Genomic DNA, 12564 nt, shown 5'->3' with positions numbered 1-12564 from the left:
AGAAGCACTGCGTTCTGAACATCCAGACAGGAAAAATCATTCCTTTCCCCTTTCCACAATCACAACTTTAGTTAGTGTGTGGGTGTCAATGCAAATATTTCTGCTTGTGCAACAGGACTTTCTCTTATCTCCACACCTCACACTCTCCCCAAATGTTCTCCAGAGGATTTGGGGCGGGGGAGGGGGAACCCTAGAACAAATTGAGAGGGCATGTGAGCAGAGAAGAGGTAAAGTCCTTGCACTGAAGGATTATTCATGTAGCGCTACATTGGAATCAATCCTGTGGTTTTTCTTTTTGTCTACTGTTGTTTAAAATTTATCTTCTTTTAGGGAAGTAGAGAGAGCAATGATATCTTTCTGTTTTTCAGTATATTTTCCTGATTTTGTCTTTTCGCCCCACATGCCTTTCAAGAGGAGTTTATGTGCAAAGCGCTATCTTGGTACCACGAAAAAGTTGCAAAGTCCAAAAAAACCCTCCTTTCCTTTACAATTGAATCAGTTGCATGAGAAGAAAGTATGGGTGGGGTGGGGATTTCCTCTTCTCGTTTGAGATGTAATAACATTTGTAAGCAAATAAAAGGATTAAGTTGGCCATTGAAGAAGTATTTTTCTCAGGTGTCTAGAAATAAATATTTTCTCTAGGTATTAGTTTCCTCTCTACAAATGAGGCTGGGGAAAACAAGATGTGCCGGTTTACAGCAGGAGTCAGTTATGCACAGCTCAGATGGGCAGCTGCTTTCTGGCATAATCAATCCCTCCACGATTCTGGTAGTTTTGTACGTTTTCAAAAATGAGCCTCAGATGAGTTTTCCGTTGCTCAGCTATACAAGAAGCACTTTTATTTTAAAAATGCAGAAAGCCCACCTTGAAACCTGAATGGGAGGTAAAATGTGACTGAATCTGTGGTGGAATTGTTGGGAAGCATGTGAGTCAGAAACTGGAAGAAGCTGGGCTTTGTCAGCAGGAGGGATAATAACCTCAAATCCTGCTTTTTATGTACGTTTGTACACACCCAGGACCTTGGTTTCAGTGCCGTTGTAGTACTGGAAGCATGCGAAGTTCTCCAGAAGCCATAAAACAACTGGTGAGATTAACGGTGCTGCTTGGGACTCGTGGAGGATCCAGTGAGAAGGAAAAAAATGTAAGGGATACTCATGTTTTCTACTGTTATGAGATTAGAGTTGTGAGAATATTGTGGGTGGTATTATTACCACAGGTTCAGCTTAAAGCAAGGCCTGGTCCCAGTCTGGGAATCAACAAAAGAACATATTTCTTAATGGTCCAGGATGTCCAAGGGGTGATTATTTTATGAGAACTAATTGGCAGAAGACATTATATGAATGCAGTGGTCTCTCTGGAAGGCTTGGGAAGAACACCTCAGTGTAGCTTGGGGAAAGGAGAGGCACCCTTTCCCTCCCAAGCTAAGAGGTGGGTGCTGGTGAACAAGTCTCTCTGTGTGTGAGGGAAGGGGGGGGGAGAGGAGAAGAAGAAGCAGTACAAGCTGCAGGGAGAAGAGAGAGACATTGAAACTAAAGCCGTGGGGACAAGATGCCCTTTTCCCCAGAGATTTGTTGTGAGGGAGTGGATCTGCTGTTCATGCGGCTTGCCTTTATTATTGTTTATTGTTTATTTCAATCACTTCCCATAGAACATCCTAAAGTGATATGACGGCAGAAAGATATATAAAAACCATTTCAAGTCCAATATAGAGTGCTGGCACCAATAGGTGCTGGAAAGATAATAGAAATGGCATGGGTCTGATGCCTATCTGGAAGGCGCCCTGTAAGTGCCAAGGCCAAGTGCCATCACACTGAACCCTGGTTAGTGTTGGATCAAGCCATCAACCTCCGATGGATGATTTAGAAGGATTGGGTCCGGCATCACTTTTGCTGTGCGTGTGTGCCAGTATCCATACTCGGTAGAGTTACATCTCAAAGCAGCTCCTTCCTTGGAAGAGTTCTCGGGGTGAAGGTCCACACCAGGGGTCAGCAACCTAAGGCCATTTAACTGGTCCATGGACCCCCACTGCCCGCTCGGGGACCTCGGTTGGCTCCTGTGCACCGGTGCGGAGTAGAGCAGGAACTGCCTTCTGCGACACTGGCCAGCTTCCCATTGGCTGCAGGAAGCTCCTGCAGCCAATGGGAAGCTGCGCACACCTTCTCCGCACTGGAAGGAGTGCTGGAAATAGCAATAAACACTCGTGGATGCCATAAAGATTCAGTCAAGTGTAGAAGTTTACTTAACAGGCATAAAAGCATATTGGTAGCAAATATATACAGACATTCACCACTGCCGTGGTCAAGGCATGCTTAGAGTCCAACAAGAGTCCAAGACTCTCTCTCTGCTTCTCTCACCACAAGACACAAGCAAGAGACTCACAAGTTACACAGAACCGTTGTTACCCGTGCTTCCTGTCACACTGCGCATGTCCAAAGAACAGTTCCCACAGAAAACATCACTGCGCAGGCAAAACAATCTCAGCCTTCTGCTGCTTCTTGAAACTTCTCTGTTCTGGAACAAATGATTCTCACCCACAGAGAGAGAATATCCAACAGTCCAATGCGGAGCCAGTTTCCTGATGAGATGGGATCTGCCACAGATCTCTCCTGAAGTGATTGGCTGAATATATAAGGGGCAATACAACACTTTAGGTACTCTGTTCCATTGTGGCATTGGAAAATTTGATAACTTTGATTTGCCTGCATTAATTCAGTATCCTGTCATGGTATCAAAATCCTAATTCAGCCTCAAAAATTCTTTTACATTTCTCCCCGGTCCCATATCAAGTAATGCAACATTATTTGTATCTCCACAAACTTTAATCTCTGGGGCCCGTCTTGAAACCTTTTATTGTATTGTGGTTTCTTACTGTAGCTAAGAATGGTTCCATTTTGAAATTAAGTAAAGAGACAGAGGGCACCCTTGTCTAGTGCCCCTTTATATTTCAGATTCTGGTGATAAAGACCCATTGATTCTGAGATAAGGTGCTTGATAAATGCTGTTAATCCAAGTTTTGAACATTTTATGTACATCACTGTTTGCAAAATGTGTAAACATTGCCTGTTTGGTCAGTGCTTTTTTCTGGGGGGGCGCAGGGGTACACATACCCCTAAACATTTTGTGAATCTAATGGGAGGAGAAACTAAACAAATTTAAAATTTTAGTTTCTTCTCTAGCATGGTGAGTCGTCAGTTCCATTGCTACCCCCAATGGCAGCCTCATTTCCTGTCACGGTGTTTCCTGAGTATCAGACAGAAGCGAGCGTTTAATGTGTGAAGCAGTGTGGAATGTGGATGTGTGGTGATGAAAGCTGATGAAAGTTTGACCTCATTGAGGGGCAGTATTTCAATACGAGTAATGCATGTTCTTTGTACCATTGTCCATTTACTATACTTATTTCCCCCGATTTGAACTATAAAATGGTGATCTTCTTGAGTCAAAATGAGAGTACCCCTAAACATTTTTTCTATAGAAAAAAAAAGCACTGCATAGGATCACCTTTCATCATTGAGATTTCCCCCTCCATTCAAGCTACTCAAACTAATATTCCCATCTAGTCCCAAAAGAACAATGAGATTGAGGCATGGGAAATGCTAAAGGCGTGATCAGTTAGGGAGGACACCCTATGCGTCTGACTGAAGAACTTGGGCAGGAAATACTCAAAATAGCTGCTTTCACACCTCTCCATGCAGGACTAAGATCACACAATATCTGCAAGGTAGGTTCCATAGCTGGAAAGACTGACAGCCCAATATGGAAGCTTTCTGAGCAGAACCAAACTACATGAGAGACTTGTGGTTTCTCTTGAGTGCAAACTTTTTCTTTCCTAATTTGCAGTGTGTGGGGCCTGATCCATATTTGGACCTTGGAATGGGCCTAGGAGGACTTTAACCCTTACCTCCTATCCTGCAGTTCCAATGCAAGTTGGGGCAGGGGCGTGTTTGCAATTTGCATTGGGGCGGGGGGACCTCCCAGCAACCCAAGACGATACTGATGATTAACTGATGATGATACTAAATTGTTCAGGGTTGTTAAAAAAAAAAACAACAACCTGTGAAACTCTCCAAAAAGATCTCTTAAAGATGAGTGAATGAGTGGTAAAATGACAAATGTAAACAAATATAAAGAGATGCACATCAGGGCAAAAAATATATCTTTATTTCACATATATGCTTGTGGGGTCTGAACTGGTGGTAACTGACTAGGAATGAGACCTTGGGGTCAAAGGCAGATTTAGGGCTGTGCAACCGGTTTCCGCTGCACTGGACTCTAAGGCAAGGGGGTTCCGCAGGGCGTTGCAACTATGACATAGTGAATTGAGCGGAACGGAAGGCAAGGGGCAGGGGGGCAAAAAAACTGGCCTTGGACAGGGCACTGCTGAAATTTGAAATACCAAAGTCCGGCCCTGCTTGGGGTCATAGTAGATAGCTTGATGAAGATGTTGACCCATTGTGTGGCAGCTATAAAAAAAAGGGGAAATTCCGTGTTGCGGACCATAATGAAGGAAACTGAAAACTGCCGATATCATAATAGCATTATACAAATCTCTGGTGCAACCCCATTTCAAATATTAGGTACAGTTCTGGTTGCCTCACCTCAAAAAAGATATTGTACCGTTGGAAAAGATCCAGAAAAGGGCAGTGCTATTTTTCTAGGGGCGGGAGGGTTCTGGAACTCACTGTAAGCACCTCCCTTGTTCTCTTAGAATGGCAATGCCCCCCACCTGAGAGTTCCAGTGAGTTCCGGGAGGTTCCGGCTGAAAAAAGCCCTGATAAGAGGATGGCGCAATTCCGCTCTGATGAAAGGTTACAGGATTCGGGACTTTTTAATTTAGGGAAAAAGTGAGTAAGAAGTGAACGATGCAAGTTTATAAAACTATTCATGGTGTAGAGAAAGCAGATAGAGGGGGCGGGAATCTCCCCTGCTGGAACTTGTGGACATCCAATGAAGTTGAATGTCATCAGAATGAATAAAAGAAAGTCCTTTTTCATGCATAGTTGAACTATTGAATTTGCTTCCACAGGAGGAAGTAATGATAACCAACCTAGATGATGACGATTGCCCCAGCCACTAGATGGCTTTACAAGAGGATTAGACAAATATCCACGTGGATATTCATTATGCATTAACTTTGCGCTCTGTATTGTCGCCTCCTTGTCAGAGGGAATTGTTTGAGGGTGGCCCAGAGGGGCCTGAGCTGTGGATCTTCTGTGTTGGACCTCAGGTGTGTCATAGGTCCATGCTGCAGGCTTTTCAGTACCTTCTTCTCCAGTCACGATTGCACTAACCAAATGCTGACTACAGTGGTACCTCGGGTTAAGTACTTAATTCCTTCCGGAGGTCCATTCTTAACCTGAAAATGTTCTTAACCTGAAGCACCACTTTAGCTAATGGGGCCTCCTGCTACTGCCGCGCTGCTGCTGCACGATTTCTGTTCTCATTCTGAAGCAAAGTTCTTAACCCGAGGTACTATTTCTGGGTTAGCGGAGTCTGTAACCTGAAGCGTATGTAAGCCGAGGTACCACTGTTTATTAATTCTTTGGGGCTATTGCATGCTGAGGGGTTTGTTTGCTCCTCCTAAGGTAGCCTGAATATTACGTTTGTGGCTGGGCAATGCAAGAATATATCGATTACCCGTTACTGTGTGCTACTTCCTTCCGTTGCTTCTGTTGCTTGGGACTTGGTTGCTGTTTTTGTTTGTAGCAAGAGGTTCTGATGGTTATTAAAAATATATATATACTTCCACACCTCAAGTTCCATCACCTGCGACACAGCTCTTGTGTAAATATGAACCTGTCAGAGGGTAGCACTGAAGGCCTACAAACTCGAGAATTCAGCAAGAGGTGGGGCTTCAGGTCTTTACACTGGGTGTGGGTATGAGAGACAGACAGAAAAACATTGCAGACAGTGCTGCATTTTCAGGTGGCCCTCCTTTTGTAGGAAGGAACGTCCTGGCCAGGAAGCACAGAACGACAGCATGCAATAAATTTAATGTATTTGCTCTGTATCGTACTGGAAGAGCCTGTGGCAACTTCTCCCCAAGTGAGCTGGAACTCTGTAGGAAAGCTCCTAGCTCAACTTAATCCACTGGGATCTGAGTTTGTGAATGAAACAAAAGAAACCCTCTGAGAGCTTGGTGCCTGTTTGACTGATGTTGCAGAAAGCTGACTGGAGGATCTGATGAAAGGAAGGAGCTTGTTCTTTAACTGAGCAAGGTGAGTTAGTGGTGGAGATGCAGACAGAGACAGGCAGGGACCTGGAACTGTCTTATGTGTTATATTCTGTATTCCAGGCAACCAAATTTTGCGCTTTTGATTTATATACACTTCTTACAAACTCTTTTCACATTTGTTGCACATTAAAAACATTGCATGTGATATAATGTGGCTATTGTAAGGAGATATTGCAGGATGGCAACTGTAAAGTTACCATATTTTTTGCTCTATAAGACTCACTTTTTCCCTCCTAAAAAGTAAGGGGAAATGTGTGTGTGTCTTGTGGAGCGAATGCAGGCTGCACAGCTATCCCAGAAGCCAGAACAACAAGAGGGATTGCTGCTTTCACTGCGCAGCGATCCCTCTTGCTGTTCTGGCTTCTGAGATTCAGAATATTTTTTTTCCTTGTTTTCCTCCTCCAAAAAACTAGGTGCGTCTTGTGGTCTGGTGCGTCTTATAACGCGAAAAATACGGTACCTCTTTTTATAAAGAGTTGTTGATCTGTTTCAATGCACAGGGTTAAGATGACTCACTGAATTACTGGTAATGAAGATGCTTAATTGGTGTAAATTAGAAAGCATTTGAATATATTCTGCGTAGCCTACAGGATACTCTTGGGAACAGCGCTCTAGAAGTGACACAGGAACAGTCAAGGAATAGCAAAAGACAAGGACTCAGGTCAAAGTTTTCCTACTTGCACTACCATAGCACTCCTATGTAATCACTGACAATGCAGGATTGGTGGTGCATACCTACTTCCAAGTAAACATGCATAGTATCAGGCCAGCGCTTTCTTTTTTCCCTTCCTAAAATCATGTTTAGGGGTATTCTCATTTTGATTCAAGAAATTCACCATTTTATAGTTCAAATCAAGAAAAATAAATACAGTAAATGGCAAAAGTACAAAGATTCACAAAATGTTTAGGGGCATGTGTACCCCCAGAAAAAAGCACTGTATCAGGCCATTAATGTCCCAGCCCTGCTATGTCTCACTGCAAGTTCTTATATTAATTCAGGATTAATTTCTGGCTGAGATAAAGCTTATTTCAGCAATATCATTAACACGATCTCTTTTTTAAATATTATTTTATTAATTTTCCAAAAACAACAAAAAATAAAAGCAACAATACATCTTCAAACATAGAAAAGACTAGAGTTGACTTCCTTCTACTCCTTTCCCTGGTTCCATAGTTTATAAGTTTTACCTTTGCCCTGTTGCCCCCCATAAAGTCTGCTCTTTAGTACTAAATTGGAACAAATGGCAATCCATGGAAACCCAATTGCCATTTGTTCCAATTCAGCAGGTTTCCCCAGAGGAAAGCAGTGAGGCAAATGCAAGTGTGGATAAGCTTCTAGAGAAAACAAGTTTTACACCTAGTGGCGGAACCCTATCAACGTTGTGGTCATCCATGTTTCCTGGAGAAGGGAGCATTTCTTCAAGGTCCCAAATGCATGAAGGGGGAAATAAGAATGCACAGATTGGCCTCACCCCCTGTTGCCAGAGAGGAAAGTTCTATCACCATTTCATGCGCTTCCATGCGGTTTGGCTCCAAAAGGTTATGTTTTGCCTATGAAGGTAAGATAACAGAGAAGCTTGGCTGCTTGGGGCAAATATAACTTGCAAATTTCCAACCAAAATTCTCTGCTGATATGGGCAAGGGAGTGGCCCTACAGGGATGGCTGAATCTTGCCATGGATCTCCTGTAAAGAAATAAGCTGTAACCAGTGTTTGTCAACCTTGCATTCCCAGATGTGGCACAACAACTCCCATCATTCCCTGCCAGGTCTGGCTGGGATCGTTCGAGTCGACAGAGCTATCTGCCATGAACTCAGGTTCATGCGTTCAAGCCTCATGTTGAGCAAAAAAGATTCCCGAATTGCAGGGAGTTGCACTATATGATCCTTGGAGTCCCTTCCAACTGACTGATTCTATGGTTCGGTCATAAGGCAGCTTAGCCAATGGTCAAGGATGATGGGAATTGTAGTCCAACAACATGTGAGGACCCAAAGTTGATGCAGACTCATTGGCTGTATCCTCCGCAGCCTAGACCCTCTAAAGCAGGCATCCCCAAACTTGGCCCTCCAGATGTTTCGGGACTACAATTCCCAAGCTAACAGGACCAGTGGTCAGGGATGATGGGAATTGTAGTCCCAAAACATCTGAAGGGCTGAGTTTGGGGATGCCTGCTCTAAAGATACAGCAGTATCTCTTAGGGACAAACTTTGGTTAATGCAGGAAAATGCAAGTGTTTCATACCAGTTGCTAATTTCTTGGTTCAACGAACGGTAACAATGTTTGCTATTTATGTTTGCCTAGAGTTCATCATAAAGGCTACAGCCTTTGGCTTGTTGGGAAAACATTATGAAGAACCTGCTTGAAAAGTTGTTCATTCTCTTCCTCAGTAGTCTGCTTGGTGCTTTTCTTCTTCAGACGCTCTATAGTTGGCAGACAGAAATAAGAGGTAAGACTGAGGATTGCCAGATATTTAAACATATTGGATGGTTATGCTTAGTTTTGTTGTTCTGATTTTCTATTACATGGTTTAAATTTTCCTATAGAATGGCAGGATAACAATGTTGAAAATGGATCAAAACTCTTAATAGTAAGTAAGTAAGTAAGTAAGTAAGTAAGTAAGTAAGTAAGTAAATTTTTATTTATACCCCGCCTTCCCCGACCAAGACCGGGCTCAGGGCGGCTAACATCAGATATCAAATACATTAAAACACAATCAAACAATTGATTAAAATACAGCTTAAAAATTAGAATCAGGATAAAATTAAATGACTGCCCACGAATTGCAACCTTAGAAGTCGGGAACCTCAAGTATTCATCAGGGCCAGCTATCCATGTTGGTCCCACATGAGCCGATAAAAGGGACACAGAGGTAACTTACTGGGTCCCATAGAGGGGGGCTCAAACTGGGCCCAGACTGAAGGCCAGGCGGAACAGCTCCGTCTTGCAGGCCCTGCAGAAGGGTATCAAGTCCCGCAGCGCCCTGGTCTCCTGTGATAGAGCATTCCACCAAAGCTGAAAAGGCCTTGGTTGAGGCCAGTTTAACCTCCTTAAGGCCCTCCTTGAGTTACTGATTTTCACTCCCTGGTCATGGTGTCAAAGGTCACATTTCCCTTCTGTAGATCCTGAAGAAGATTGGCTGACAAGGCAACGAGATCGCAAAGCCTCTTTGGACACCACCTGCCAGAAATATACTTTCTCAAAAGGAAAACCAGACCCTCAAGTTGCGAGTCGGATCTTTGTAGACGAGCGTCACAACTTTATCTACTGTGAAGTGCCAAAGGTGGGCTGTTCCAACTGGAAAAAAATTATTCTCCTCCTCACACTCAACCTGAGCAGGGATGTCTTAGAAGTAGATCATGATAGAGTCCACAGAACACATCTCTTAAGGAGGTTAAGTTCTTACCCTTCTGATCAGCAAGTGAAACTTCTGAACAGCAGCATTAAAGTGATGTTCACCAGGCATCCTCTAGAGAGATTGGTTTCCGCTTACAGAGACAAGCTCTTGCACTTCGAGCCTTTTTACGTCTCTGTGGCAAAAAGGATCAAGGCCTTGTTCAGGGGAAACCCAAACTCCACCGATCCAGTGACTTTCCAGGAATTTGTAAACTTTGTTTTGAAACACGCCCCCAAGAATTTGGACATACACTGGAAGCCAATGTTTATGCTCTGCGATCCCTGCAACATTCACTATGACATTTTGGGGAAGTACGAGACACTGGGAGAAGATGCTGACCATGTTCTCAGGAGAATTGGAGCACCAGATGATCTCCAGTATCCAGATTTTAAGAAGTACGGTACAGAGAAGAGGACCAACAACAATATCACTCTGAACCACTTCAGCAAACTGAGTAAGGACCAAGTGCAGAGGCTCAAGGACCTTTACTCAATTGATTTCTCTTCCTTTAATTATTCTTTTCATTTTTAAAACAAAACTTTGCTGTAAGATTCAATTGCAGTTCCCTTCTCTGGGTTCTCTGGTCTCCTGTCTGCTAGACAACAGGAAGTCCCTGTGGTGGCTGGCACCCTGTCTCTGGAAAATCCCTCTTTAGGGAGGCTGATCTGGCATTTTAATTGTTATAACATATGTGCTGAACTAGGAGCCTACCGAATCAGACCACTAGTGCATCTTGCTCAGCAATGCTGACACCAACTAGCATGTATTCTCCAGTGCTTTAGGGCACTACCAGATCACCTGTTTCTTGAGCATTCATCCTGATTGAATTGCAGGGCACTTAGATAACGCTGGCTATTTGATGAGTGTTCGTTCCGATTTGTTCCTGGGGATGTTAGATGATGTTGCATCAAAGCAGGTGTCACCCCACAATGCATTTCCAGTGCATTTTCCTGGCACTGCCTTTATTGCAAAAAGTCCAGCCTTTGGGGGAAACAGGTTTGTTACACAAGGCATCCCAATTGACTATAATCTCACAATCTGAATTTGCCGGTGGGTGACTGAACCCCATGCAAAAAATGTGACAGTCTGGAAGTGCCCTGAAGACAGGGGTTTTTCCTAGCCCTCCCTAGAGATACCTGGGACCTTCTGAATACAAAGCAGGTACTTTATTAGTGAGCTACAGCCCTACTTCAGAGTCTATTCAATTGGTCTGCAGATGACAGCAAATGAACACATTTAAAGTGCATCCCCCCCCCCAAAGAACTTTGGGCACTGTAGTTTGTTAAGTGTTGCTGGGAATTGGAACTCTATGAGTAGAAACTACAGTGCCCAGAATACTTTGAGGGAAAGAACGTGCTTTGAATATGCTTTAAAGGTATAGTACATACACAGCCCAGAAAAGCATTTATAAATGATGAGTAGTAGAGGCTAATCCAAAGTCTATTTCATATCATTATTTCCTCATTCCTCCTCTCTAATATGAAAACCACATTCTAAACACACCATGTTTGTTCCACCAACTTGTTATGGTTACGGCAGATTTAAAATTGAGGTGGATTTGACAGAAAATATCTATAGGTATGTAGGAATACATTGATACACACACACACAAGAGAGAGAGGGGGAGAGATAGATAGATAGATAGATAGATAGATAGAGAGAAAGCTACTCAGGATCTAAGTAAATTTTCATTTTGATATATTTTGATGTATATTCTGCCACAGGAAATCATTCTCTTTCTTAATTTTTAATAATTTTTTAATTAGTTTTCAATTACGATCCAATAATAGCCTCATTATAACAATACCAGTTTATAATACAATTACAAATACCAATCGTTCAACTACTGAACTATATAATTTATATAAAGTGCCCCCCCGCCCCGTGTTAGAGTTGATGGTTTTCTTTATTTCTGCCTTCCAAAATCATACTAATTTCAATTACATTCCAGTCATAATAATAATAATCGCATTATGCAACAACTGCAATTAATGTTGACACATTAAATGATTTATAAAGCTACAAGTGAGGCACTCAAACTATAACCTTGTTCTTCCTGTGTGTGGCAATTATTCTGTCCATGGTGTTTCTTCTTGTTCTCGTAAAATATTACGTGTCTTTTCCCCGGTTGTTGCTGTTATCCATCATGCCTTGGGCGGAGCTGATAATGTTGTTCCAGAAATTTCTCCCTCACTCTGTCCCGTGTTTCATTGTTTTGCAACTTTAACAACAGCAGCAAAAGTCACTCTGACCCAATAAATAACCTGTTTTTGCCATTTTTACTCTCAGTCAAGGAAGAAGGGTGGTCTGTCAAACTGCAGATGACTCAGTAATGAACCTTATCAGTTCCTTAGCAAGTTCACAGACTTCTTTCATGCTTCTGTCCAACTGAAGATAAATGAGCAAATATACTTCCAATTAAATTAAATTCCAAGTCCTTTTAGCGTTATTCAGTTCACTCTGTAAATAATAGAGGATGGGGAAGAGTCAGCTCTAAGTTTCCATCATAAATCTTTTGCAAAATAGAGCTTCCCTCCCTTTCCCCCTTTTTTTACACACATAGTTCTGTTTAATGTTATATTCAATATCTATAATCCTTCTTCTATCCTCGCTTGTACAGATATAATTTGAACTAACATTCAGAGGAGGGTTGCTGAATCATAAATGTAGAGAAGAAAACTTTATATAAAGAAACCATAGGCTCCCCCCCCATCTTTTACACCGAATGAAGTATTTGGTTCTGTTCCACAGTTTATTATCTCATCTTTTCTAGCATGCACTTGTACTTTAGTCCAATTAAGTTCTTAATGGCATCGTAGGAGGGTTTTTGGCGGGCAAAGTGCTTTTACACTCAGCGCCTCCCCACCGCCCCCCCATTCCATGCCGGAGCGAAGGCCAGGTATTAAGACAAACTGTCCCTAGGGGGAATTTGCAAGGAT

General features: G+C 42.7%; 1 protein-coding gene and 1 long non-coding RNA gene across 2 annotated transcripts in view; both read left to right on the top strand.

The window, feature by feature from the left end:
- LOC310766305 overlaps positions 1-12564 on the top strand; it is an 818379-nt gene that overhangs the window by 139305 nt on the left and 666510 nt on the right. The gene's annotated exons all lie outside the window — the stretch shown is intronic.
- On the top strand, positions 8578-10384 carry LOC310744854 (carbohydrate sulfotransferase 8-like; the record flags this gene model as incomplete). The annotated part of the gene is made up of 2 exons (XM_083576649.1): positions 8578-8677; positions 9351-10384. 2 exons carry the CDS (start codon positions 8578-8580, stop codon positions 10154-10156), a joined length of 906 nt encoding a protein of 301 aa, XP_083432775.1. The 3' UTR covers positions 10157-10384.

The sequence above is a fragment of the Podarcis filfolensis genome (genome assembly GCF_964270895.1).
Source record: "Podarcis filfolensis genome assembly, chromosome: 1".
Taxonomy (NCBI): Eukaryota; Metazoa; Chordata; class Lepidosauria; order Squamata; family Lacertidae; genus Podarcis; species Podarcis filfolensis.
This window is presented reverse-complemented; position numbering and strand designations above follow the sequence as displayed.